We start from the raw sequence: 25,924 nt of genomic DNA on the forward strand, positions 1-25,924 counted from the left end.
TCACAAAGTATAAGCAGTAAAGTCAGGATTCAGGCCCCTGTCTGTCTGTTAAATTCATTGCTTTCTTTTCCCTTACTGTACCACCTGTCAATCAAATTTCCAATCTGAATTGACTATTTTCACACCCCAGTAGTTTTCCCTTGGCTGTATCCTCATTTTAGAAGGAAATCTTCATAGACATCTAACATGGCACTAGGGTAGAAAACTCGAAGTGGAAATGTTGTACTGCCTTGGGTTCCAGTGAGGTGAGTGTCATAAAGTTTGTTTGCCAATAGTAACTCTCTCGGGATGGTCTTAGTTTCCAAGTTCTCTGGACAATGTCAAAGCTTCTTGGACATCAGACAAATTATTGTTAAAATAATGAACAAGGAGCAGTATTAACTGTAAGTTATAGTAAAGGGTCTTGATTTTTATTGGTGCTTCTGACCCCTAGAAGTGTTTGGGTGTTTCTTTGTAGTCAAAAGACCTGGCTCAGCCTCTCAGCCTCTGAGCCAAGTGGGACTCTGGGTCATGGGAGCTGGGAGGATGGCAGTAGCCTCACATATAGTCAAGACATTTTTACAAAATGAAAAAATAGCGAGTGTTGGTGAGGTGGTGGAGAATTTGGAAACCTCATTCATTGCTGGTGGGAATGTAAAATCATTCTTTAAGCCACTATGGAAAATCTTTTTGGCAGTTCCTGAAAAAGTTAAACAGAGAATTACCATATGAGCCAGCAAGCCCACTCCTAGGTATATACCCCAAAGAACTGCAAACAAATAATACAGACAAATACGTTTATAGGCATGTTCAGAGCAGCACTATTCACAGTAGTCAAAGGGTGGAAATAACACAAATATCCATCAATGGATACATGTACAAACGCACTGTGGTATACATACAATTATTTAGCCATGAAGAGGAATGAAGTACTGATACATGCTACAATCTGGATGAACTTTGAAAACATCATGCTAAGTGAAGGAAGCCAGACACAAAAGACTACATATTGTATGATTCCATTGATATTAAATGTCTAGAATAGCCAAATCCAGAGAGACAGAAAATAAATTAGTGGTTACCCCTGGTTGGGGAGAGGTGGGGATAGAGAGTGACTGCTTAATGGGTAGGGGGTTTCCTTTTGGGGTGATAAATGGTTCAGAACTAGATAGGTTGCTTAACGTTGTGAATGTAATAAACGCCACTGGGTTGTTGACTTTAAAGTGGTTATTTTTATGTTATATGAATTTCACTTCGATTAGAACAAGAGAAAGTTCAGCAGCCCTCTGTGCCCTTCTGAGCTTGGAATCTTCCCAATGGATACAGGGCAAAAGAGACACCTAGCCCCCATCCTTGTGGAGGCACGATAAAAGGTGCCTTGTCCTAGAGTTGCATCTGTCGTGCATTCATTCATCCGCGCACAAATTCCCACTTAGCGCACAGTGTCTGCACCAGGTCCTGGGGTGCAGAGCGTACAGTCTCTGCCCTCGAGGTGCGCAGCCTAGGGGGAGACATCCCGCAAATTAAAAAACAAAACAAAACTCCGTGATGAACCCAGCCAAGGAGGGTTGTCTACTCAAGTAGCAGGGTGTCCCGAAGGAAAAGGGGCCTTTCTCAGGGGGTTTGGACTGGGCTAATTCGCGTCGATGGCCGCCAGATACCTTGCGACAAATACATTCTTTTGTTGTTCATGGAAATGAAACAGTTTTTCAAGTCCTTCAGGAGCTCGTCCGCAAAGGTGGGAGAGGGAACTCAATCAGCATAAGAATGTCGGCCAGGAGGAAGAGGGGTGGATAGGCGGGGGACCCCCTGCGCCCCGCCCCGAACCTCGAGGGAGGCCGGCGACCAGGGCTGGGGGAGGTGGGGACTGCGCGGGGCCGCGCTCCCGCCCTCCTCGGCGCCTGCGGACCCGCAGGCAGCGGGCGGCCCGCGAGGGGGCGGCGGCTCCCGGGCTTTGTGGCCGCTGCGCGCGCGGTGGGACTTGACCGGCCGGGGGCGCGCCGCCGCCGCCCGGCGCTCCGGAGCCCGCGGCCCTCCCGGCCGCCCAGCCTGCGAGAGGAGAGGAGGCCGCCCGCGCTCGCATCCCGCCGGCCCCTCCCCCGATAGCTGTGGCCGCTGCGCCGCCGCTGCAGGTAGGAGGCTGGCCCGCCGGGCGGGCCGCAGCGAGGCGGGGGCGCGGGCGAGGGTCAGGCGGGAGGCGCGGGCCAGACGTGCGGGGGCCGAGCGGCCGGCAGGGCGGGCTTCCGGCCCAGGCGCCACGACCCCTGCCCCGCAGGCCCGGCTGCCACCTCCGCGCGCCGCGATGGGACTTGGTGAGTGGGGCCGGCCTGCGGCGTACAAAGCCCCACGGCGCGGACCTCGGGGAGATTCAGCGTCGCACCCGGGGTCGGGGGACTCTGGACTCCGGGAGTGGAGGAGCCGCTTGGGAGGAATCCAGATGACTCGCAGTGCCGGGGTCTCCCCATCCCGGGGTCCCCACTGTATGCCGGGCACTGTGCTCGCGCTTTTCCATACTCGTCTCCTTTAAGACCCCTTGTGTCCCTTACAGGGGTTTAATGGGAGGGGTCTCTCACCCAGAGGCTGAGGGCCGAACATCACATCGGTGCCCTCCTGACCTTGGGAAATCTCCTTTGCTCCGAGCCTTGGCTCCTGCTTCTGTAAATGGGGGTGAGATGGTGGGGAGGGATGGTGGCAGGGGAGTGCGTGGTGTAATGCCTACCCCCAGGTGCTATTGTGAGAGATAATGTACGTAAATGATCATAGCTAAATATTGAGCACTTGCTATATACCAGGCCCTAGGTACCAAACAGTTGGCATGAGTTATCTAATTAAGTCATCACACTGGAGCTGTGATGTAGCTACTGTAAATTGCACGAGTAATTTTTATTTAGGAGTAGGAAATAGAGAAGAATTTAGTCTCTGTGTTCTGATTCAGGATATTGGGTGATTCTTAGGTATGGTAACATTTAAGATCACAGATGTTCCTGCAGTGTCAGGAGAGTGGTTATAGGATATATTTGTTACACATTTAAAACCGGGAGGTAGGATAATATCAGGGCCAGGGGTGTGCATTTTAGTATGTCAGATAAGTCAATTGTGTTACCAAGGAAATTGTTGAATATTAATTCAAAAACATAGTTCCTGAGTTAGGACTGAGGACTGCTAGGGGAGTTTGGGGCCAGAGAGACAAGGGGTGGACGGGGAGGAGAAGGGAGGATTCCGAAGCTCTGGAAGAGGATATGAAGGAAGGGACCAGCGTCTACCACCCCAGCAGTTTTCTGGACCAGGATTCCATCCTGCCCTTAGAGACCAGGCATCCCATCTGGGAGGAGAGAGGGGGAGGGATCCTGAGGTGAGATCAGTGAATTGTCTCTTCTTATTCCCAGGACACCCCAAAAGTATTCAGATGGGTTGAGAGCCAGGTGACGGGGCCTCCTAAAATGTCATGGTCGCTCCTCATGATTCTTGAAATTCTTTTACTATGTTTGAGGTGATTGGGATGCTCAACAACCCTGAAGATTGGTAAGATGCTTAAAATATCAGTACAAAGACTGAACTGATGTAATGAAAGAGTGTGTCTGAATACAGGTTCCTTGGTTAGAGAAGCAGTGGGCCTGAGGAGATTCTTTTGGGGTTCAGTTTGAAATGGGGAGAACTGGAAGGCTTTGGACCCTGAAGAAGGAAGAGAAAGGCAGGAAGGCCCAGGCATTTCACGCAGGGGCAGGGGGTAGAAGGAGAGCTGAGGACCCACAACACCATCTGAAGAACACCCACCTGGCCCGCTAGTGCTCAGCTACCCAGAAGGCACCCCTTCCTCTCCCGACTGTGACCATGTCTTACTTGAGTGTTGTTTAAGTTCGGGGCTGAACTCAGGCTGACTTTTCTCCTGAGTGAGCAGGAAAGGGCTTCTTAGAGAAAGGGTTGTTTTAAAACCAGGACTTGAAGGAGGGGGAGTTTGGGCACATAGTGATGGTGAAAGTAAGGAGCCGTGTGCCAAGTTAAAAAGAGCAGTTGCTTTGCAGAGACAGACAGTGGGAGGTTCGAATCCTAGGTCTGCTATTTCTCTGCCATGTAATTTTTTGATGAGGATTAAAGAATGTTTTTTCAAATGCCTGGTAGGGGACTCAACAAGCACTAGGACCTTTCTCCCTGTCCATGGTGACAGTTGTTTAATTCTTGTCTGCTGAGCACCAGTCTTATGCTGAGTCATATGCTTCATGCGGAGGAGAGAGATGAGTCAGAAATTATGTGTTTCCCTTAGGAATTTCCCAGCCTAGTGAGGGAGATGGACACAATGAGCAAATCACAGAAAATATGGGAAGTACAATCATATGCAACTGGCAGTGAGCTCAGAGAAGAGTAACTCATTCATTCTGGATAGAATACTCAGGGCTAATCTACCTCTTTAACAAGATTTAACAAGATGAGACGTTATCATAGAGGTTTTGAATGCTACACAAATTCCTAACTTCTATTTTTTTTACCTCTGTCTTGTCTTTGCCCTGATATCCTCTCTCTTAAAAAAAAAATCTAGTTTCAGTGTGTACGTAGTTTGTAAGCTGCCTCAAACTCATTTTAGGAGGAAGCTGTTATAAATAAAATAAACATAATAGCCTGGGTATTAGCTGAGGAAGGCGTCACAAAAATTTCATGAGAGTTGGGCCTTGAGGGTTAAAGATGAGCCCTTGGTGCATCTTGGCGTAAAGAATTCCAGCCAGAGGAGACCCCATGTCTAGAGGCATGAGAACACAGTAGGTTCAAGGGCACGGAGGTGAGTTTGGTCTGGTCGGATTGAAACATACATGGAAAGGGTGGTTTGGGGTGGGGTGGAGGGGGCACTGTATTGGGGCCAAACCTGGAAAGGCCTTGAATGCCTTGTGAGCAGTTTGGACTTTATTGCTTAGGCAGTGGGGGAGATGTCAGAGGTTTACACGCAGGACTGTGGCATCATCACTATGTTTAAGAAAGATCCCTCTGGTGGCTGTGTGGAAGAGGAGCTGGAAGTTTGGGAGATCATTTTGGGAGACTAGGGCTGACCTTGGACATAGGCAATGAGGATGGGAGCAGAGAGAAGAGATATTGAGGTAAAATGTATAGTAGTGGTAAATGTGATGAGTGGTTCCATGTGATTGAAGAGCACGCTGAGGTTTCTGCTTTGAGCCAAGTTAGTGTGGCTGAAATTATCAGAAATCAGGAGGTCTGTGCGTAGAGGAATAATTCGTTTGCTTTTGGAGATTTCTGAGGTACCCATAATGGACAGCTAGATAGAGGTGGCTAGGGGACAATTGGAAATGTGTGTGGTGCTGAGGAGAGAAGATGGGGCTGGAGAGAGGTTCTCCCTGACACCCCTACTTTCTTTTGAACAAACACCGAAAGTCAACTGTGTGCTCAAGATTCAAGTAAAATGTAGTTCCGTGCCTCGGGAGCTCAGATCGAGGAGTCCCTCGAGGGTATGGATAGATTGCAGTACAGAGTAATTCTGAGGGCTGCAGGAAAAGATAAATACTTGAGGTCCTGGGCCCAGAGATTTGAGAACCTTTGATGCTGAAGTGGTGGGCCTAGAGGAGAGAGTCCTCACAGACAAGAAGCAGGCCGCGGACTTCCCTGGCGGTCCAGTGGTTAAGACTTTGCTTTCCAATGCAGGCGGAGCTAAGATCCCACATGCCTCGTGGCCAAAAAACAAAAACATAAAAAAACGGAAGCCACGTTGTTAACAAATTTCAATAAAGACTTTAAAAATGGTCCACATCAAAAATATCTTTAACAAAAGCAGCAGGCTGGAGGAGGAACACCTACATAAGGGGACGTTCTGTATTGTAAAAGCACTCTCTGTGGAGGGTACTTTTAATAATGACTCTAAGGGAATTTCAGGGAGACTCGGATGGGGGTGGGGAGATGGTTTAGGAAGGAGCGGTGGGGGAGGGGAAGGAAGGGGTCAGGACCTTTAAGAACCTGCCTCTGGTTCACAAAGGGAACTGTGCCGGAGGGGGGACGGGAGGGGGGAGCTCTTGCCTTAAACACGAGGCTGGTTCTGCTCACAATCACCCTCAGACACAGATGGTAAAAATAAACACTTCCCAGTTACTTGGCTGCCTGGAGTGGGTGGCAAAGGGAAAGGGGAGGGAGAGCACTGGAGGAAGCAAGTTTAGTGCTAGGTTTAGACTGGAAGCTCCCCTAAAGGAAAGAAAGAAGACGGAGAGGGCACAGGTGAGTGGCCATCCTGAGTAGACAGGTCTGAACACATGAGAGCAGGTACACGGCCAGGTGTGCACGGGGACAGTAATGTCTGACCCTACCTCTGCGTCAAATGAAATCATGAATGCATCATAGCTGTAGAAATTTGTTGTATCATGTTGTAAAAAATTTGGCATACAACAGTATTTACAAGAAGAAGCCAGGAAATGATTTTTGTTATGAGAAATCCTTTATAGAAGAAGAAATTTAAAATAGTAGAACATCTAGATATAATTAGTAAAAAATGCGAATGGTGAGCAGGTTAGTTTCAACGTATATCCCACAAATATTTATGGGGTACCTGCTGTGTACCAGGTGGTCTTCAAGGAGCTGGGGCTACAGTAGTGAAAGAGAGATCCCATCACCTGCTTTAGATGTTTAACTTGGAACTACTTAACCTATAGAGTTAAACCTGGGCGTGGGCCTTAAATCCTCTGAAGTGCTGAGATCACTTTATTCTTTGGCAAATTCTCTTTCTTTGGCTAGTAGCTCCACTAGCCTCATAAATAATCAGAAAATACCATCTATGCGTCTTTGGCAGAGAACTGTGGAAATTAGGTTGCAGAAAAACCATTGTAGCAGCAGTGCTAGTATGGACTGCCAGCACCGGATGGGGCTTTAGAGAACACCCATTGCAGCTTTATTTTTTAGAGATGAGGAATCAACAGTCAGGGAGGAAAGGGGACTTGCTTGACGTCACAGAGTGAGTGTCAGAGTTGAGAGCAGTGCCCTCGAGTTTTCAATTGGGATAGTGGGTAAGGCTTGAGGGTACCTAGCAAAAGGGCATCTTGATGACGGGAGGCTTCCAGAGAAGAGATGTGGGGGGAGGGGTTGAAAACAAATAATGAAGCTTTGCTTTTAGGCCCTCCTCTGTTACTGGGACCCCAGGAACCCCCACAGTTTGCTCTACGCCTAAGTTTCCTCATCTGTAAAATGAGAGGATTGGACTGAAGTCCTTTTTTAGTTATAACATGTTAGGATCTATGTTGTTTCCAAAAAAAGTTGTTTGGGGGATGCGGAGTCAGGAGACAGAGTCAACAGACCAGGAGAGGAAATAGGCTCTCATCTCTTTAGAGCAAACCTGTGGCCAGGCCTCCCTTCAGAGACTGGCTGCCACATTTCCTGCAGTTTACTCACCAATTCTGTATTTGTTCCTTCTTTCAGTCTTTCCAAAGTGGCCCTGCTGTGTTCTAATGCTAATTCTATTTCCTGTCTGTTCTGATAGGAATTAAGGTCTTTATTCTAAATCCCACCCAATCCTGGAGTAACATCCCTGGGCACATCTCTGTCACTGTGCTTATCACACTGCCTTGTCACCAGCCCATCCACAGTACACTGTGTTGTGATATGTCTTCACTGGACTGTGGTCTTCTGGATCTTAAGGAATAACCCTCCCTCTGGTGCCTGTGCATGTAGGTGCTCTAGGTGCTTGTTTAATCCTCCTGTATCTTCTTGGCCTCTGCTTTCTCTTGATCCCCCACCGTAGTGCGGACACACACACGTCCTGGTCATTTCTCACTTTGAAACAGCCCCTGGCATGCACCGCCTCCTTTCCATTAACATCACCACCACTCAGAATCCATGTCCTTTCTTATCAATTATTTATCTGAATGATCTCCTTCAGCTCTCTCTGTTCATATCCTATACATTCTTAAAGATCTAGCTCAAATGTCCTCTTGTTCATGAAGAGTGCAAATTAACCTCTCCTTTGAGCACCCAGGGTGCTTTGTCCTCTGTTATGGTGTCCATTTCATTGTACCTCTCCTTTTGGTTGTCAGTTTCTGCATGCCAATGCTCCTTCAGCTTGTCTTTGTATCTCCCACATACTGGAGGACAGTACTGAGCCTTTGGCAGGAGTCCATTACATATTTGTTGAATTGTGTGTCTATGAATAAAAGAGCCAATAAGTATTTGAGTATATACTGTATTTAGACCACTACTCTACTTTTGGAAGCAGTTCAGTATGGGTGAGAGGGGTGCAAAGAACTAAAATTTATTGAAGATCTAGTCTGTGCTTCTTTACTCCCATTGCAGGACAGTTGTGTAGAGAGAATAAAGCAGCGTAGGGAGTATTAACCCTGTTTTACAGAGGAAGCATTAGAGGTTAATTTACTTGCCCAAAGTCACACAGCTAGGTGAGTGCTGAATTCAGGATTTGAGCCCAGGTTCTCTGCATCCACTGTCTTGGTTATTTCACTTCACTTTAAGAGCAGTAGTGCATTAATATCCTAATATCTGTCTGAAGTCTCAGTGTCACAGATTTTTAGTCATGGTTCGCATTCTGAGTATTGACTTCAAAGAACTCCCTTTTCTACAAACAGCAGTAGAAGTAAAATGTGGCCAACTTTCTCTGGTCTTCGCTCAAATTTTAGGACTTAGTTTGACCCTTGGTGGACTTAAAATATCATTAGATGGTGTATTAGTCAGCTTGGCTTGACATAATAAAAGAACACAGACTGGGAGGCTTAAACAACAGAAATTTATTTCTTACAGTTCTGGAAGCTAGGAAGTCCAGATCAAGGTGGCGGCAAGGTAGGTTTCATTCTGAGGGCTCTTCTCTTGGCTTGTAGTTGGCTGCCATCTCTCTGTGTGCTCACACGACTTCTTTGTAAGCCCTGGGGTTAGTGGGGGGAAGGGCGAGCTCTCTGTTGTCTTTTCTTCTAAGGACACTAATCCTCTTGAACCAGGGCCCCATCCTTAGGACCACATTTAATCTTACTTCCTTCCTTAAAAGCCTAATCTCCAAATACAGTCAACCTGGGAGTTAGGGTTGCAGCAAATGAATTTTTGCGGGGAGGGAGGATACAAACATTCAGTCCCCTAACAGATGGATTTTTAAGATGCATATTAAATGTACTTATTACAATCTTTTGGTGGTTTTGTCAATGTTAGTGTTTTGGGAATTGTGCTGATTATTTCCTCTTTGTTCTTTTATGGTATTGGAATCCTGCTATTTTATTTAGTCTTGTCTATGGGTCTTTGCTTAGCCCAAGAGGAACTTCCATTGCATTTGGATTTTGCTATTTTATTTGACAATTTTTACTTTAATGCAGCTTTTTGGTGTACTGATTGTTTTACCATGTATGATACTCATTCTGTGCATGGTAGACATTTTTATGACTATATCAAAATACATTCATTAAATTTTGCTGAGGCCCCACTGTGGGGTCTCTGGGCTGCTTGTTGTCCTACAACCATGCATAAGAACGGGTAGCACTCTGTCTAGAAGAACAGTAGACAAAAAAAGATGATCCATGCAGAGGGGAGTTGGGGGGAAGGGAAGGGCATTTTCTAATAAAGGCTAGTGTAGCAGAGAAGGCTTGTTGTGTTGTCATCTGTAACCAGTTATGGACGTTCCTAAGCAGTTTTAAGCTATAATGTGCTTTCTAGCCTCGAAGTTTCTGTTAATAAGCTTCTCTTGGAGATCTCTTTCTTTGGGAAGTGTTTGTTTACTTAGGACTGTCATCAGGTGCTTAAGCAGAATGTCAGCATCCAGTTCCCCTGAGGTGTGGACCATTTTAAAGCTCCATATTATTGCTACAGTTACATTTCAAACATACATTCTTAGCAGATCAACAGTGGAAATTATTTCAGAACCCTAGTTAGAGTGAGAGGGGTGCACCTGGGTTGGGGTGGGGAGCTGTGGACCCTAGGTTTGAGACCTAGAAGGGGGGGAGGTGATGGGAGTGGGGAAAGGAGGGGAGGAGCCAACAAATGGAGACCACGACGGATGCAGGCACAGCTCTTCCTAGGTTGTCCCTGCTGACAATCAGATTGCTAATTGATATGTAATTTGAGCTGGGGCACTACAGGCTGTCACTAGGTCTGAAAGAAGAGGGCTAAGCAGATCAGTGAGCAGCCTGGGCGTGGAGTCAGACCTGGGTTTGAATCCTAGTGCTGGTACTATTTGTGTGATCACCGGCAAGTTACTGAGCCTCACTTTTCTGATCCGGGAAATAGGAATAATAATTGGTTTAGTGGGGATAAACAGCCTGCTGCAGGAGGCTGTTGGGGATCCATAGGGGACATTTGGGGTACACTGTCTCACACCAGAATCCCTTTATAGCCCGGCAGGATGCAACCACATGGCCCAGGGAGGCCTGCTGTTCTACAAAATTAAGCAAAGTAAATTGGTAACTTGGATTTACTTAGCTAGTGATTAAATAATAGTTTAATTAATAGGCTATTAATGGTCCCCAGGTGTTGGTAATTCTGAGTATTTGCTTTTGAAAGCAGTTGTATAATTTCTTCTGGTATTTCTGATACTTTCATAAGTTTTGTGGGTTTTGTTTTTTTGGGTTTTTTTTTTTTTTAACAGTGTAACAAATGATGCTCTCAGGGGCTATTTTGGGGAAGATTAAATGATATAGTGCATATTAAGCAGTTAGTATTGTGTCAAACTCACAGTAAAGGCTCAAAAAAAATTATCTGCTATTGTAATTATTGCCCTTATTAGAGACTCAACTGGCCACACTTAGGTTAAAATACTTATGAATTTAGACTCGCCCCCAGCCCACCACCACCTGGTGGCAGTTAGTGGTACTGCACACATTGTGAGGAAGAATTATTAAATTGCTTGGAACTAATTCCATGTAGTTTCATTTCCACTAAGTATCAAAGGGACTTTGTTCAGGCAGAGTATGGCTTATTTGCCGAGAGCTGCAATTCATATATCACTAAACAATGAAGGGACATTTTTTCACCTCCACAGTTGGCATAGATTTTTTAAATGTTAACAGCAGAAGTCAATGAAGTGGGCATTCAATTAGTACACCATTTCTGGAGGGCAGATGGTGATGGAACAAAAGTCTTGAGTGTTTTTATATTTTGTGGCAACCATTCCTCTTCTAGGAATTTATCTTGAAGTAATCAATGATAGAAAAAAAATTTATTTAAAAAGAAAAAATATATAATGTATAAAATAGCATTACCTTTAATAGAATGAAACAGGGAACAATCCCTTTTTCATTTGTGAATCAGATTCCCCATCCTTATAGCAGTGATTCTTAAAAAGAGTGGGTAGACATCTTCTGGGGGCAGATGAATTGGGATGGGCTTCAGATCAGAATCTGCTCCGGCGGCTATGTAGTTTTAAGAACATTCAGGATACCTATTGATTTCATAATAAAAGCTATAGAACATAAAGTTGAATGTAGTCATCTTGGAAGATAGAGATCATATAGAAGAGATATATTATAGGGAGGATGTGTTAATAAATTTCAGTTTGGGAACACTGATTTATAGGAAATAGGAGTATTGATGAAGGCAAAAATTAATTTTGGACCTTTGGGGAAGAAGGGGCCTGGATTGGATCATTGTAGGAACATTAGAGCAACGTGACTGAAGCGTACGCCTGATAATTTAGGGGTACAGGGACACATCTCCAAAGATAAATTCCCCCTCATTTCTTTTTGCCCAAGACCTGAGGGCCAAACCACCTTTGACTTGTCTACATCTCTCGATTTCTGAGGCTGATGTGTCCATGATGAATGTGAGGTACCTTGTATCTGGAGACACTGATCACACTAACGTTAACTTCTGGGAGGAGGTGGTACATAGTGGGGGACTCTGACCAGGCTCTGTTGCCCCCGTGTAAAGCCTACATTCTCTGGCCTCTATTTAAGGCTCTCTGATCTGGCTGAGTCCCCTCCAGCCTCAGATCTAACAGATTTCAGTTATTTACAACTATGGTAACCCCTCCCCAGGCACAGTAGGTGAAGAGCTGACTTGTAATGGTGTGATTTTAAATCAGTGTACCATAAACTTAAAAGTCACAGCCTCCCCCCACCCCCCAGCTTTGTATTGTGGAACTTTTCAAATGGGCACAAAGATCAAGGGTTTTTTTTTTTTTTTTTTGCGGTACGCGGGCCTCTCACTGTTGTGGCCTCTCCCGTTGCGGAGCACAGGCTCCAGACCCGCAGGCTCAGCGGCCATGGCTCACGGGCCTAGCCGCTCCGCGGCATGTGGGATCTTCCCAGACCGGGGCACGAACCCATGTCCCCTGCATCGGCAGGCGGACTCTCAACCACTGCGCCACCAGGGAAGCCCAAGAGAATAATTTAATGAATCTTTGTGTACCCATCACCCTTTTTCAAATGTCCCATTTTTGGCCAGTGGGACTCCTTTTAAGTTAGTTTCTAATTCTTTCAATACAGGTTGGTCAGGGGTTTTTTTGTTTTTTTTTTTGTTGTTGTTGTTGTTTTAATTAATTAATTTATTTATTTATGGCTGTGTTGGGTCTTCGTTGCTGTGTGTGGGCCTTCTCCAGTTGCGGTGAGCGGGGGCTACACTTCGTTGCAGTGCGGTGGCCTATCCCGCTGCAGAGCATGGGCTCCAGGCACATGGGCCTCAGTAGTTGTGGCTCGCGGGCTCTAGAGTGCGGGCCCAGCAGTTGTGGTGCATGAGCCCAGTTGCTCCGCAGTATGTGGGATCCTCCCGGACCAGGGCTCCAACCTGTGTCCCGTGCATTGGCAGGCAGATTCCCAACCACTGTGCCACCAGGGAAACCCGGTTGGTCATTTTTAAATGGACTATATCATCAGTATCTTGATGCTTGCCTGTCATTCTGAAAAATCAGAGGCTTAGAGAATGTAAGGAGGACTGGGCATGTCGGCCCTTTCCACAAAGGGGACATGCAACACTTGCTTTATTGCTGTGTTCTCTGTTGCTTAGCAACATTCTTGCCATAATGTAACTGAGAGATTAATTTTGTAGGAAGTTTCCTGTGATTAAGAGATGTGGAAAACTGTGTGGTCATAAAACACGCATAGGTTCAGTGGAATAAGACATTTATTAAGCATTTATTGTGTGAAAGATGCTGGCTCAGCACTGGGGAGGATGTCAAGATGACCTAGGGAGTCATGGTTGAGTAATTTGGAGTCACCCAAGGTGAGAGCTCAAGAGATAGTTGTAAAACGATACTTAGAATACCAGGCTATTCAAACTCACAGAAGCAGAGAGTAGAACAGTGCTTACTGGGGGCTGGAGATGGTGGGGTGGGGGAAACGGGGAGATGTTGGTCAAAGGGTACAAAGTGCAGTTATGTAGGATGAATAAGTCTAGAGATCTAGTGTCCAGGAGTGATGATTGTAGCTAATAATACTGTATTGAAGATTGGACATATGATGAGACTAGATTTTAGGCGCTGTAGTAATCATCTCATTATGTCTGTTAAATATATATAATTTTTATTAAAAACATAAAATGGTATGTAGACTGTAATAATGATAAAGGAGAAAATGTAATGTCATTTCAAAATTTTAAAATAATATAAAATTTGTTACTTTTACTATAATATGTGAACAAAGACTTTAAATGAATATGCATTAAAAAATGGCTATTATTTGGTGTGTTTAAAAAAAAGATTACCAAGCTATCAGGGCAGTCCAGTTTCTTGACTTCTGAAGTCACCATCTTTGTGATCTTGTACAATCCATTTCACCGTACTGGCCCTTAGTTTAGTTCCCTCAGTTGAAAAGAGAGATAAGGAAAATGTGGTATATAGGTACACAAAGGAATATTATTCAACCACAAAAAAGGATAGCCTGCCATATACGACAGCAGGGATGGACCTTAAGGGTGTTATGCTAAGTGAAATAAGTCAGACAGAGAAAGACAAATACTGTATGATCTCACATGTATATGGAATCTAAAAAAAAAAAAGAAGAAGGAAAAAGAAAAAGAACTTATAGATACAGAACAGATTGGTAGTTGCAAGAGATGGGGAGTTGGGTGAAGGTGGTTAAAAGGTACAAATTTCCAGTTATAATGTAAGTAAGTCCTGGGATGTAGTATACAGCATGGCGACTATAGTTAATAGTATTATATTGTATATTTGAAAGTTACTGAGAGAATAGATCTTAAAAGAAAAAAATTGTAACTGTGTGGTGATGGATGTTAACTAGATTTATTGTGTTGATCATTTCCATATGTGTGTGTGTGTGTGTGTGTGTGTGTGTGTATATATATATATATATAAATAAAATTGTTATGTTGTATACCTGAAACTAATGTAATGTTATATGTCAACTATATCTCAATTTTTAAAATCCATTAATTGGTAAATGGATATAGACTGTGCTACATCTATAAAATGGAATACCAGTTGGTAATAACAAGGAATGAAGTATTGTTACATGCTACAACATAGACAGACCTTGAAAACATTATGCTAAGTGAAAGAAACAAGTCACAAAAGACCTCATATTGAATTATTCCATTTATATGAAATGTCCAGGAAAAAAATTAAAAAAAAGAAGAGAGGCACTGGACTCAAGCTCTAAAGTGTCCAGGCCCTTACACTTCTGAAATTATATTTATTATTTACACAGAACTGTATACTTTTAAAAGAGGCCCGCCATTGTAAAGCAGTTAAACTCCAATAAAGATGTTTAAAAAACAGAAAAATAAATAAAATAAAATAAAATAAAATAAAAGTGGCCCTTAGACCTTAAGGACCACAGACAGACTCCAAGCCCTCATTTTAAAGGATAAAGAAACTGAGGTTCTTCTAAAGAGCATGGACCTAACGAAGGTCACAGACATAGTGATGGAAATGTCAGATCTTCTGGGGTGATTTCTGGATGATTCTGAAATCTTGGTAGTATTTACATTATCTCTTGTATTAGATCACACAGTGGCTTTTCTTGTCTTCAGCTGTGACAAAACTTTGAGAGACCTGTTTAGTTTAAAAGCTGCCTAACATTATGAATTTGGGGAGTTATCTGTTCCTTAATATTAAGCAGAAATAAATGAACACATTAGAGTTCCACATAGATGTTCAACTTGGTTTTTTTTTTGCTGTTTTGTACCAAATAATCACAAAATGGTCAAGACCTACAGCAAAAGTCCTACCTGAAAATCTACTTTTAGGTAAAAACCCCATTCCTTGTAATCTTCTGAATGTTTTCTTGAGAATACCACAATTCAACACGAGTGGAAAAGAAAGTACTGTATTTCAGACCAGGGAATCAAGTCAGGGATAGAGCTTGAGTGATTCCCTGACTTGTTTATTGCTGGAGTTTGGTACTGATTGTTTCAAACTTCCTGTTCCAGGATAGCTAACAGCCAGGAGAAACGTAGTGGAAAATGCAAAACAACGAAATCATAAAACCTGCCAAATACTTCTCAGAATTGGAAAAGAGCATCCTGCTGGCTTTAGTAGAAAAGTACAAGTATGTGCTGGAGTGTAAGAAAAGCGATGCGCGAACTATTGCCCTCAAGCAGCGTACCTGGCAGGCGCTCGCCCATGAATACAACTCGCAGCCCAGCGTGTCGCTGCGGGATTTCAAACAGCTGAAGAAGTGCTGGGAGAACATCAAGGCTCGGACCAAAAAGATTATGGCCCATGAAAGGAGAGAGAAAGTGAAACGGAGCGTCAGCCCCCTTCTGAGCACCCACGTCCTGGGGAAGGAGAAGATCGCCAACATGCTGCCCGAGCAGCTGTACTTCCTGCAGAGCCCTCCCGAGGAGGAGCCCGAGTACCATGCTGATGCCGCCACGCAAGGTATCGGCGCCTGACGCCTGCTTGCATGTTTTCCTTGGGTACCTGTTTGACTTTGCGATTTTCAAGTCCTTCATTTTGAGGGAATTTAGAAAAAAGAAACTTTCATATCAAACTTGACTTTCTCAATACAAAATTTCCCAATTAGATAGGACATTCAAGTCGTACATAAAAACAGAAGCTCTTATCTCCTTGTGTCTCTCTTAGAGAGATCTCACTTATCTCTGTTATTACTTAAGAAGGAAAAATAAGGGGCTACATTAATATAGGTTTTTTTGGTTTTTTTCAGAAAAATATGGAACGCTTCACGAATTTGCGTGTCATCCTTGCGCAGGGGCCATGCTAATCTTCTCTGTATCGTTCCAATTTTTAGTATATGTGCTGCCGAAGTGAGCACATTAATATAGTTATTAATGAAGTATCTTAGTTGCTTATCTCAATCTCTCTCAAATATATGAAAGAGAACTGGAGGATTTATATTCATTCACTCTATCGTATTTTTTTTCAAAAAATAGTTTTTGAGGACCTATTACGTGCAAAGCTCTGCATTAAGTTACTCAAAATGCCACATTAAGAAAGTGAACTATTTCAAACTTAGGAAAACTACAGAGACTAATATAGCAAACACCCAGTTAGCAGTCACCCAGATTAAAAACCAGCATTTCTACCCATTATAATATTGTGATCTATAGTTTTGGTTTGTGCACTCTAGGAAACTTGAGAAATTCTGGAAAAAAAAATCATTTTAGTTTTAATATACTTCCACTGAAAAGAGAAAAATGTCATACATAATTCTTGGGGAAGGAAAAGAATGTCATATAATCAAGGCTGTAGCGATAGTGTGTCATGGCTTTAAAAAGTTGGAATTAAGGGGCTTATTGAAATGTCTCCAGGTAATGGCAGGGTGAGGATGCATACAGATAAATTGCCAATAATTCCTGCCTCTTTTAACATAGGAATGACCAGTTTATATAAAGATTGATTGCAGTTTGCAGAAAATATACTTGAAGCAGAGGAAGATTTCTGGGAAGGCCAGAGGGCTGTTCATAAGGTGCTCCAAGCACCCAGGAAGCAAGCATTTGCCTAGGAAAATCTGATTCTTGGCTTGCAGGATGAGAAATTCACTTATTAGTGTCCCCAGAGTAAATTGAGCTCTGAGGGACTGGTTAATTAAAAGTCACAAGAAATCGTCTAAAACCAAGAATGTTATCGATATAGAGTGGAAAAGATAATAACCAAGTGAACAGAATACATGTTTTTGATTAGCACTTTTTTATTTTCTCATTGGCAGATCATCCTGCGAAGCTAAATTATGATCAAATGTTTGTTTTCTGATCATTTGGCCAAGGTTAAGTCTAGGGAGCCAGTTGGGCAACCATAGTGGTGAATGTCAAGAAACTCATGTATTATTTCTCAGGGTAGGAACCCTGTGTCTGAGTTCTGATTCTTGAGCTCCTCAGCCAGGGCAGCTCCCGGAAGAGAGTGTTGATATGGATACTGCCAGCTCTCTCTCACCCCTCCTTGTTGCTGCTTCTGTGGTGGAGGGGGCCCGCTGCTAATTGAGTGTCCTTGCTTTGGAGATGTTTATAGCTTCAGCCTGTTCCTCACCATTATGCTGGCCTTGGAGAGACTGCGACTGCGTGTCTGTGAGGCAGTGAAAGGAATGGTGCTGGGGGAGGGAGGGAGGTGAATCAGCAGGGCTGCTTTTCCAATTGCTCATATTCCCTGGGAGATGTTGCTGAGGAGGATGCTGGTGTGGACTGCATGCAGTTTACTTTGCAAATCTGTGATCTGGATGATTGTGTATTGATTTCATAGATTTATTTTAACGGGACAGTCTTATTTCCCCATTTTCAAATTCTAGGGTAGGATCTATCTAGAAAGTCCATTCCACAGATTTTTTCCTCTTGATTTTTAGAGGAAAGAATGTAGTTCATTTACTCATAAAAACAATTTCTAAATTTCCAGCAAGAAAGCAATAAATATGGATTCTCAGTGTCCTTCCTGTAGTGACATTTGCTAGAGACTCACTTGTAAAAGAGATTTATTTTAAATTGGATGTTTGTACATATATGACACATGAGACTTCTCTTTGTTGGTGATTATTAAAGTACAGCCATATGCTGCCTGGTTCCTGTTTCCAGGTCAAATCTGGAGGGCGGTGGAGAAGCATGCTGCTTTGTCAGTTGGGAACTGTGTTCAAAGTATCTGTAAACTCTAGTAGTTAAGGTACTGGAACGCTTTCCATACATTTAAACAGCTTTGAGGTTACCTCACTCATTTTGCATTTCAACTTAGTTTTAAGAAAGAAAAAGAAAGCTGGAATTGTTAATTATCCCTTCTGGGTCTTTCTGGGGAAGAGGTTGAAAACCTGCTATAGGGTTATGGCTCACATTCCACTGTGTGTATTTTGACACACGGACTCTGTGTGTGTGTGTGTGTGTGTGTGTGTGTGTGTGTGTGTGTGTGTGTTCAGTTATTATCTCTACTAACTTTGTCTCTACTATCTCTCTGTCTCTACTGTGCTGTCCAGTACAGTAGCCACAAGCCACAAGTGCTGGTAAGCACTTGAAATGTGGGGAGACTGAATTGAGATGTGCTATAAATGTACACACTGTATCTCAAAGATTTAGTACCAACAAAGAATGTAGCTATAAAATATCTTACTAATAACATTTATGTTGATTAATGTTGAAATGATAATACTTTAGGTATACTGGATCAAAAATATATTACTAAAATTAATTTTACCTCTTTTTACTTCTTTAATGTGCCTATGAGAAAAAATTTTAATTACATATGTATCTCATATTATATTTCTATCGGCCAGCTCTGTCCAAACACCTTACAGAATGCCTGTGACAGAATTATGTGCTGAAAGATTTGTTGGAACTTGTTAAGCAGGAAGGAGCCTGACAGATTCCACTAGAGGCCTCCCTCTAACTGTTTCTTGTGTGAGATGGCTTCAGCTGTGTCATCTTTTTTTTTTTTTTCAGATTCTTTAATAATCTAATGTTCTATGCCCTTAAGGCTGTTGGACCTTAAGGTATCCGGGTCTGGTTATGTCCCAGTGATAACAGAGGGCCTGTTGCATGATGTATGCCAAATACAGAGTAAAATCCAGAAATCCCAAGTGCTTCTTCATTGACCCTATTTGGCTTCTCTCCTTTGTAACAAGGGTTTGATTTTCCCAATAATGAATGGCTTAAAATAAGGTGCTTAAAAATTCCACACCGAGTCTCAAGATAGTGAACAAACACTATTTTAAAATGCCCTCCGCGGGGCTTCCCTGGTGGCGCAGTGGTTGAGAGTCCGCCTGCCGATGCAGGGGACACGGATTCGTGCCCGGGTCCGGGAAGATCCCACATGCCACGGAGCGGCTGGGTCCATGAGCCATGGCCGCTGAGCCTGCGCGTCCGGAGCCTGTGCTCCGCAACGGGAGAGGCCAGAGCAATGAGAGGCCCACATACCACAAAAAAATAAATAAATAAAATAAAATAAAATGCCCTCTGAGCCTCAGTTTCCCCTTCTGTAAAACGAAGGAGTTGGGTTTGAGTTAGTTTTGCAGAGCATACCACGGATGGGTGAAGAACTAAATTTGCTAGCACAATCCCCAGCAGTGAGGAAGTGAGGGGAACCCAGCTGCAAATGTGGATGTGAGAGCTGGGTGGAGGGTTGAGCCAGGGCAGCAAATGGCTGGAAAACTGGCCTTCGAGAGGTCAATGTCAGCTTTGAACTTTCAAGCCTCAAAAGTATGTCTTTGTCTTTTGATCTGATGATTTGGTCTAATATGATTGTCCCTCATTCCAGTGTATGTACTCACTGTAGATTTATGTACAGAACTAAAGATCCCATTTATTCATGTATAAACCATAATAAAACCAGTCAGATATTTCCCCTCACCAGCAGATCTTGTATTGGAAAAGGAAAACAAATATACAAATTTTAGCAACCTCAGAAATTTCATTAAACCTGCATAGAGGCCTAGTTCATTTTAGAGTTCAATTATATGTTCAAGGAATCAATTCCTATCATAAAGACAACTACCATAATGTCTGTGCCTTGCAAAATTATCCCCATTTATTGTGGTTCAACTGCAGACTCTACTGCCTCTGGTGAAGGCGCTCAGCAAGTTCTTTTCACAAATAACACCCTTCAGGATGGCCCCGTCCTGTTTTACACAGCATTGTCTCAGAACTTGTGGCCAAAGTAATTCAAAAGCAAGCCAACGACAAACAGGGACTCCTGAGGCCAGTGGTACTAAACTCACAGGCCAGAAGGGGACCCTGTGACCTCTCCAGGAGCTGCCCGTTCATAAGCTGACAAAATGTAACCTCTAAATACAAAATTCCAATGATCAAAAACAGCCGTGTCATTTTGATCACCATCCCCTGCATGCATATTCTTAGCTTTGTCAATGACTTGCTCGAAATGTACATCTGTAGTTGAACACAGTAGTCTTAAAATTTAACACTTAGGAATGTATTTGTAAAAAACCAGTATTTTCCCTTTAAATATATTAAAACAATGTATACCCTGTAGATTTATGATCTGTGATAATTTGCCTTTGACACATCTTCCATTATCTTTGGGGAAGAGGTTTGCAGAACAAACTAAGGGAGCCAGCAAAATTTGCTAGGGGTGGTCGGGAGGGAAGGATGGCCAAATGTCAAATACACTTAGGAAAACTAAGCTTTCAGTAGTACTCAAATATCTTGAGAAAACTTACACTTAATTCATATGCTATTATATTTCTCTACTATAAAGCTATAATCCAGTAACACAGACATAGGTATGCAAAGCTATATTAAATAATGCAAACATTTCTTAATAATTTCCATTATTATCACTGTTTAGACCAATCCTATTCTTTTGGGGTGGGAACTCCAGTAGAGGGGACTGACTTATATTTCCAGTCACGGCACAGTAGCATCATTGGTCTGGAAAAGCCCTTTTTGTGTGTGTTACTTATACATTTATTACTTTTTTATCCCCATGCATCACTTTCATTCTTTTCTTCTGCACCTTAATCATTCTAAGGTGCTTGTGTATTCTCTCACATGTTCTTGAAAGCATGCGTTGGTGTTGTGTGTGCCTGTATGTTAAATTTACATGGATTAAAAATCGTGCAGTAGATACCATTCCTTTTCCTTTTGCTGCTTTTCACTTAGAATGTTTTAAATATCTATTCCCATTGCAGCGTGTAAGTCTAATTTGTTTCTTTTAGTTGATGGATAATATTCCGTAGTATGCATCCCCCACATCTTATTTATCCGTGTTCCCAGTCTGTCCTGTTTCCTTTGTTCTGCTAAGAAGAGCTGAGCTTTGGCCTGTACACAGTTTCCTTCCCATCCTTTTACTGCCTTAGTAGGTTTTCCCGATGAGCTTAAACGTACTCAAATTGCCCAAGTGGAAGAATAACCCCTTGACTGTATTCTCTGCTCCCAGGAAAGCTTTCAGGCCTTTCTATCCATTTTGCACAAGATCGAATTGTTTTCTACTTCAGGTGGCTTTGTTTTACCTGGGAGAGAGATTACATGGTGTGTGTTTGCAGCAGGTTGCCATGCCCAGGATCGTCTTTCTCTAATTAAGAGGAGGTTCTCCCCATCTGAACACTAGCTTCCATTCATTGGAGCTAATATTTGTGTGAAAGTTAATTATTCCATTGAGCTTCTCTAGTTGTTTTATTATTTTTATTTTTAATTAATTTATTTATTTTTGCAGTACGTGGGCCTCTCACTGCTGTGGCCTCTCCCGTTGCGGAGCGCAGGCTCCGGACGCGCAGGCTCAGCGGCCATGGCTCACGGGCCCAGCCGCTCCGCGGCATGTGGGATCTTCCCCGAACGGGGCACGAACCCATGTCCCCTGCATCGGCAGGCGGACGCTCAACCACTGCGCCACCAGGGAAGCCCGAGCTTCTCTAGTTTTAAGCCCCAACTTCTGCCAGAGGCTTAAGGGGCCTGGCTTTTTAAATTTAAAATGCGTTTGTTAGCACACATTTAAACTAAAAAAATTAGTTTTAAAGTAGAGTCATTTCCTGCTCCTGGACATAAACATGCTGTCTTCATGTTCACAACTCTAGAGAGAAATTTGGAGATCAGAATTTAGGATATACACCCGTATTCTTAATAATAGATGGTTTTGTAGTTGATACAACTTGGACATTGCATTTTAAGACACATAAGTGATCAGCTGAGCAAGTGACACAGTGAGAGGCCAGGTGTTGTAGTAGCTGAGCTTGGATTTTGGAGTTGTGCAGACCTGGATTGGAGCCCTGGTTCTTTGAACTAGCCAAATGACTTTAGATATTGTGTTTGGTTTTCTCTACTAATACCTCCCTCAGAGGGTTGCTGTAAGGATTAAATGAGATAATGCTGCAAAGCACTGGCCTGATGCCTGGTTAGCTACTCAGAAAATGGTAGCTGCTGTCGTCATCGTCATCACCATCACCATCACCATCATCAAAAGGCTCCTAAAGCCAATAATTACTGAGATAAAAATGAGCATTTGGAAATTGGGAGAGATGAGTAGCATTGTCAGGGCATGAACTTTAAAGGCTCAGAGGAGTATTCAGAACTATCCTCTGGAATGAAATCAAAGAGAAAAGAGGCTAAAGGTACCAAAAAACGTCTAACGTATCCAGTCTTCTTTGAAGAAGTTTCAGATCTGAGACTAGAAAGGAAACGGATGAGGTAATCCTCTTTGCATCTGATCCCATCTGAGGGATCCTATTCTCCGGGCCAAGCCTTTCCTGTTCCTTTGTCCTGTGCCTCAGCTCTCCACTCAGAACACTGTTCTTTCTACACAGTTGTGCTGTGTTGAGAGGGATGTGACCTACTGCAGCCAATTCATCCTGCTCACGTTTCTTATATGCCTAGCAGTGTGTCAGGCCCTGTTCTGGGTCCTCCAGGAGGATGAACTAGAGGCAGTCTCTGTCTTCAAAGTAATCAGAGACCTGAAGGGGAGGTAGTTAAACCACCAGTTTTAACAAGTGCTCTGCCAGAGGTAGGCTTAGGAGCCAGTGGGAGCATGAAGGAAGGACATCTAATTGAGGCTATAGCTGCTGGATTTGGGAAAGATTCCTAGGGAGACATTTTCATTATCTCTGGATGACAGAGAAGTCCTTTTAACCTTCTCTTTCAAAAGTAAGGTTTTTACCTTTTCTTTTATCTTAATTAGGGACTAGTTATTGTTGTTACCTAACCCCTTGGAGTGAAATAATCTAAATAAACAGTAGCCATTTTCCTTTTATTAACAGACTATTATGAGTTAGGTTTCCCCCAGTAGCCATTAATATTCTCAGCATCCCATCTTCTGGAATAATGGAGTGGATGTAATAATGTAATCAACTCTGTTAATAAATTGATATTATTTTTCTCCAAGGAGATGATTCTCATTATTAGAAATATAAAGCTTCCCAAGAAGGCATTGGAGTCGCAGCTAGAAGACTCCATGGGCTAGTGGGGTTAGTGGTTTCCTTATTGAAGCTTCCTAATTGATACTTTTATCATTGCCCAATAAAAATACTAATGCAAACATGGCACCACCAAATGTGGCATCCTTTTATATCCATAAGCTCTTTCCCCCTTTTGTTCAAAGCTTCAGCCCATAAATATTCACTAGGCATCCACTAGGTACCAAGCAAAATAATTGGTGCCCAAGGATAAAAGAAATGATTAAGGCATGGTCCCCAAATAATACTAGAATGTGTTAAGTGCTGTAACAGAAGAGTATGTACAGAGAAAGGAGAGGGCTGAGGTTTCACAGCAAGTGGCATTGATCCTGAATGAAGTAGGGGTTAGGAGGGAGGTTGAGAGGGGAAACTGGAGTAAGAGTGTGTGTTTGAGTAAGGGAGTAGGGACAAATAGTAAGCCCAACTTTAGCTGAAGGAGCAGTGAGACAGAATTATGGGAAAAAATAAAGATTGTGGTAGGATTGGAGGGTACACAGGGTATTTTGAAGAGTAAGGCAAGGAAGGTCCGAACCAGATTATGAGGGTTACTTAGGGTGGATTGAAAACAGAGCCAAAGATAGGAACCCCAGGGGAACATTTAAGTGTGAGTCCTGACAGGAGACTTAAAGAGCAATCAGAGAGGAGGGTGTAGAAAACTTAGGAGAGAGCAATGGTTCAGAAACTAATAGAGGAAAGAAATGTCAAGAAGGGGCTTCCCTGGTGGCGCAGTGGTTGAGAGTCCGCCTGCCGATGCAGGGGACACGGGTTCGTGCCCTGGTCCGGGAAGATCCCACATGCCGCAGAGCGGCTGGGCCCGTGAGCCATGGCCGCTGAGCCTGCGCGTCCGGAGCCTGTGTGTGCTCTGCAACAGGAGAGGCCACAACAGTGAGAGGCCCGCGTACCGCAAAAAAAAAAAAAAAGAAAAAAAAAGAAATGTCAAGAAGGATTGTCAAGTGCTAGGTGCTAGGGAGAAGTTACATACAAGGGACGTTGTCTTTGGGATCTGAATATTGACCCCCAGATGGCAGTGCTAGAGGCAACAGCCAGATGTAGGAGACTGAAGAGAAGTCTGAGGAAGTTAAGCCAGGGAGTGTAGGCTCATCTTTCAAGGAAGAACCTTTGTTAAGATGGCTATCCTGGGTAAGGGTTAAGACCTGTGACCAGGACCCACAGAAAAGGCACCCTTGTGGAGACTGAACTTCAGTGTTCGTGGCTGAATGAGAATTGGAGAGGGAGATAGACTGAGGGAGAACTTAATCTGAAAACCCACTGCTGGCCTCATACTATGGTCTTCAGCTCCCTGCTAGTCGTGCACATGTCATGTTAGGACTTATATCCACATAACCAGATCTCCAATTCTTGATAAGCACAATCTCTGACCACTGTTCCCGTAGTTCGAAGTGCCAGAAATGACATAATGAAACCCTTTATCGTTACTTCTTCAGGGAAAATTGCTCTCAATTTATGGGTTTTTGAGAAGTCAAGTGGGGAAGGGGTACCTGTGAACATGCAGACCAGAGCAGATACTACTTCAGATCATCCCGTCGTGGGGGACCCTGTCATTTGAAATAGGATTGATTTACTCTCTGCCTGTAAAATCTTTGAACATGTTTTCTGCTACTGTTTTTCAGAATCATTTGCTGTTTCAAATAGAGAACTGTGCGATGATGAGAAAGAGTTCATACATTTCCCAGTATGTGAGGGGACCTCTCAACCTGAACCCTCGTGTTCAGCTGTCAGAATAACAGCCAATAAAAACTACAGGAGCAAAACCTCTCAGGAAGGTGCTTTAAAAAAGATGCATGAGGAAGAACACCATCAACAAATGTCCATCTTACAACTGCAGCTGATACAGATGAATGAGGTGCATGTGGCCAAAATCCAGCAGCTAGAGCGAGAGTGTGAGATGGCAGAGGAGGAACACAGGATAAAAATGGAAGTTCTCAATAAAAAGAAGATGTATTGGGAAAGAAAACTGCAAACTTTTACCAAGGAATGGCCTGTTTCCTCATTTAACCGGCCCTTTCCCAATTCACCGTAAGATGGTGGGGTGTGGCTCCCTTGTAATTAATCTGTTGGCAAAGAAGGTCTGGAACACGAACTTGCAGTTGGTAGCCTGTCACAGAGCTACAACTAGGAAGATGAGAGTGGTAGTAGTCACTTATTTAAGAATACATTCAGGTAAACAGCTGCACCCTATGTACCCCTGAAGTGGCAAAGAAGCTGTTCGAGTCTTATGAAAATTATCACTATGAGTGCTATCATTCTGAATGTAATGTCTCTTAATTAGAATTCATACAAGAACCATGTGTGAGTGTTGTTGTTGTATTTTTTTTAATCAAATGCAAGTGTGACTATAAAGGAGTGTGGCTGGGTTTTGTGGGGTTTTTTTCTTTTTTTAAATAGACGTCAGACCTTGTCTATCCAGATAAATGCCTTCCCATTGAAAGTGGCCGTCCTGGGAGGACACACGTTTCTCCAGTGGTGATGCTGTCGCTCAGAATTTGCTACAGGTCTTTCGGGGCCTCCACAAGAGCTACAGCACACTTTTCATTTTTTTTAATGTCATCTTTGGAGTGTGGATTTTCTGGTTTTAAACAGCCGAACATAATGGAAGTCTGTTTTCTAATGCGGCTCATAGGCTGCCTTTTAAGGCCTTCCTCTCCCCAAAGAGGAGTTCCAAATAATGTCTCCAGCAGGTGTAGCTTTGTTGGAACTAAGGATGTGACTACTCTGAGGGAGAAACGTTCGTTTAG

At 43.4% G+C, this 25,924-nt stretch overlaps 1 protein-coding gene and 1 non-coding gene across 3 annotated transcripts; one reads left to right on the forward strand and one right to left on the reverse strand.

The window, feature by feature from the left end:
* The first annotated feature begins 1,913 nt into the window (after window positions 1-1,913).
* On the forward strand, window positions 1,914-25,477 carry MSANTD3 (Myb/SANT DNA binding domain containing 3). Of its 2 annotated transcripts, none has more exons than XM_059072866.2 (3): window positions 1,914-2,111; window positions 15,268-15,718; window positions 24,800-25,477. In XM_059072866.2, exons 2-3 carry the CDS (start codon window positions 15,301-15,303, stop codon window positions 25,207-25,209), a joined length of 828 nt encoding a protein of 275 aa, XP_058928849.1. In that variant the 5' UTR covers window positions 1,914-2,111; window positions 15,268-15,300; the 3' UTR covers window positions 25,210-25,477. The 2 variants fall into 2 exon arrangements, with proteins under 2 accessions (XP_058928849.1, XP_058928851.1); XM_059072868.2 differs by lacking the exon at window positions 1,914-2,111 and adding an exon at window positions 2,167-2,291.
* Window positions 16,005-16,112, reverse strand: LOC131762080 (U6 spliceosomal RNA). The gene has a single exon (XR_009337158.1). It is a non-coding gene; the product is annotated as a U6 spliceosomal RNA (small nuclear RNA).
* Window positions 25,478-25,924: the final 447 nt, after the last annotated feature.

Source organism: Kogia breviceps, chromosome 8 (genome assembly GCF_026419965.1).
Source record: "Kogia breviceps isolate mKogBre1 chromosome 8, mKogBre1 haplotype 1, whole genome shotgun sequence".
Classification (NCBI taxonomy): domain Eukaryota; kingdom Metazoa; phylum Chordata; class Mammalia; order Artiodactyla; family Physeteridae; genus Kogia; species Kogia breviceps.

Coding starts and splice junctions, on each gene's coding strand:
- MSANTD3 (XM_059072866.2), top strand. CDS start 15,301: ATGCAAAACAACGAAATCATAAAACCTGCCAAATACTTCTCAGAATTG. Junction 15,719..24,799: donor TGCTGATGCCGCCACGCAAG/GTATCGGCGCCT, acceptor ACTGTTTTTCAG/AATCATTTGCTGTTTCAAAT.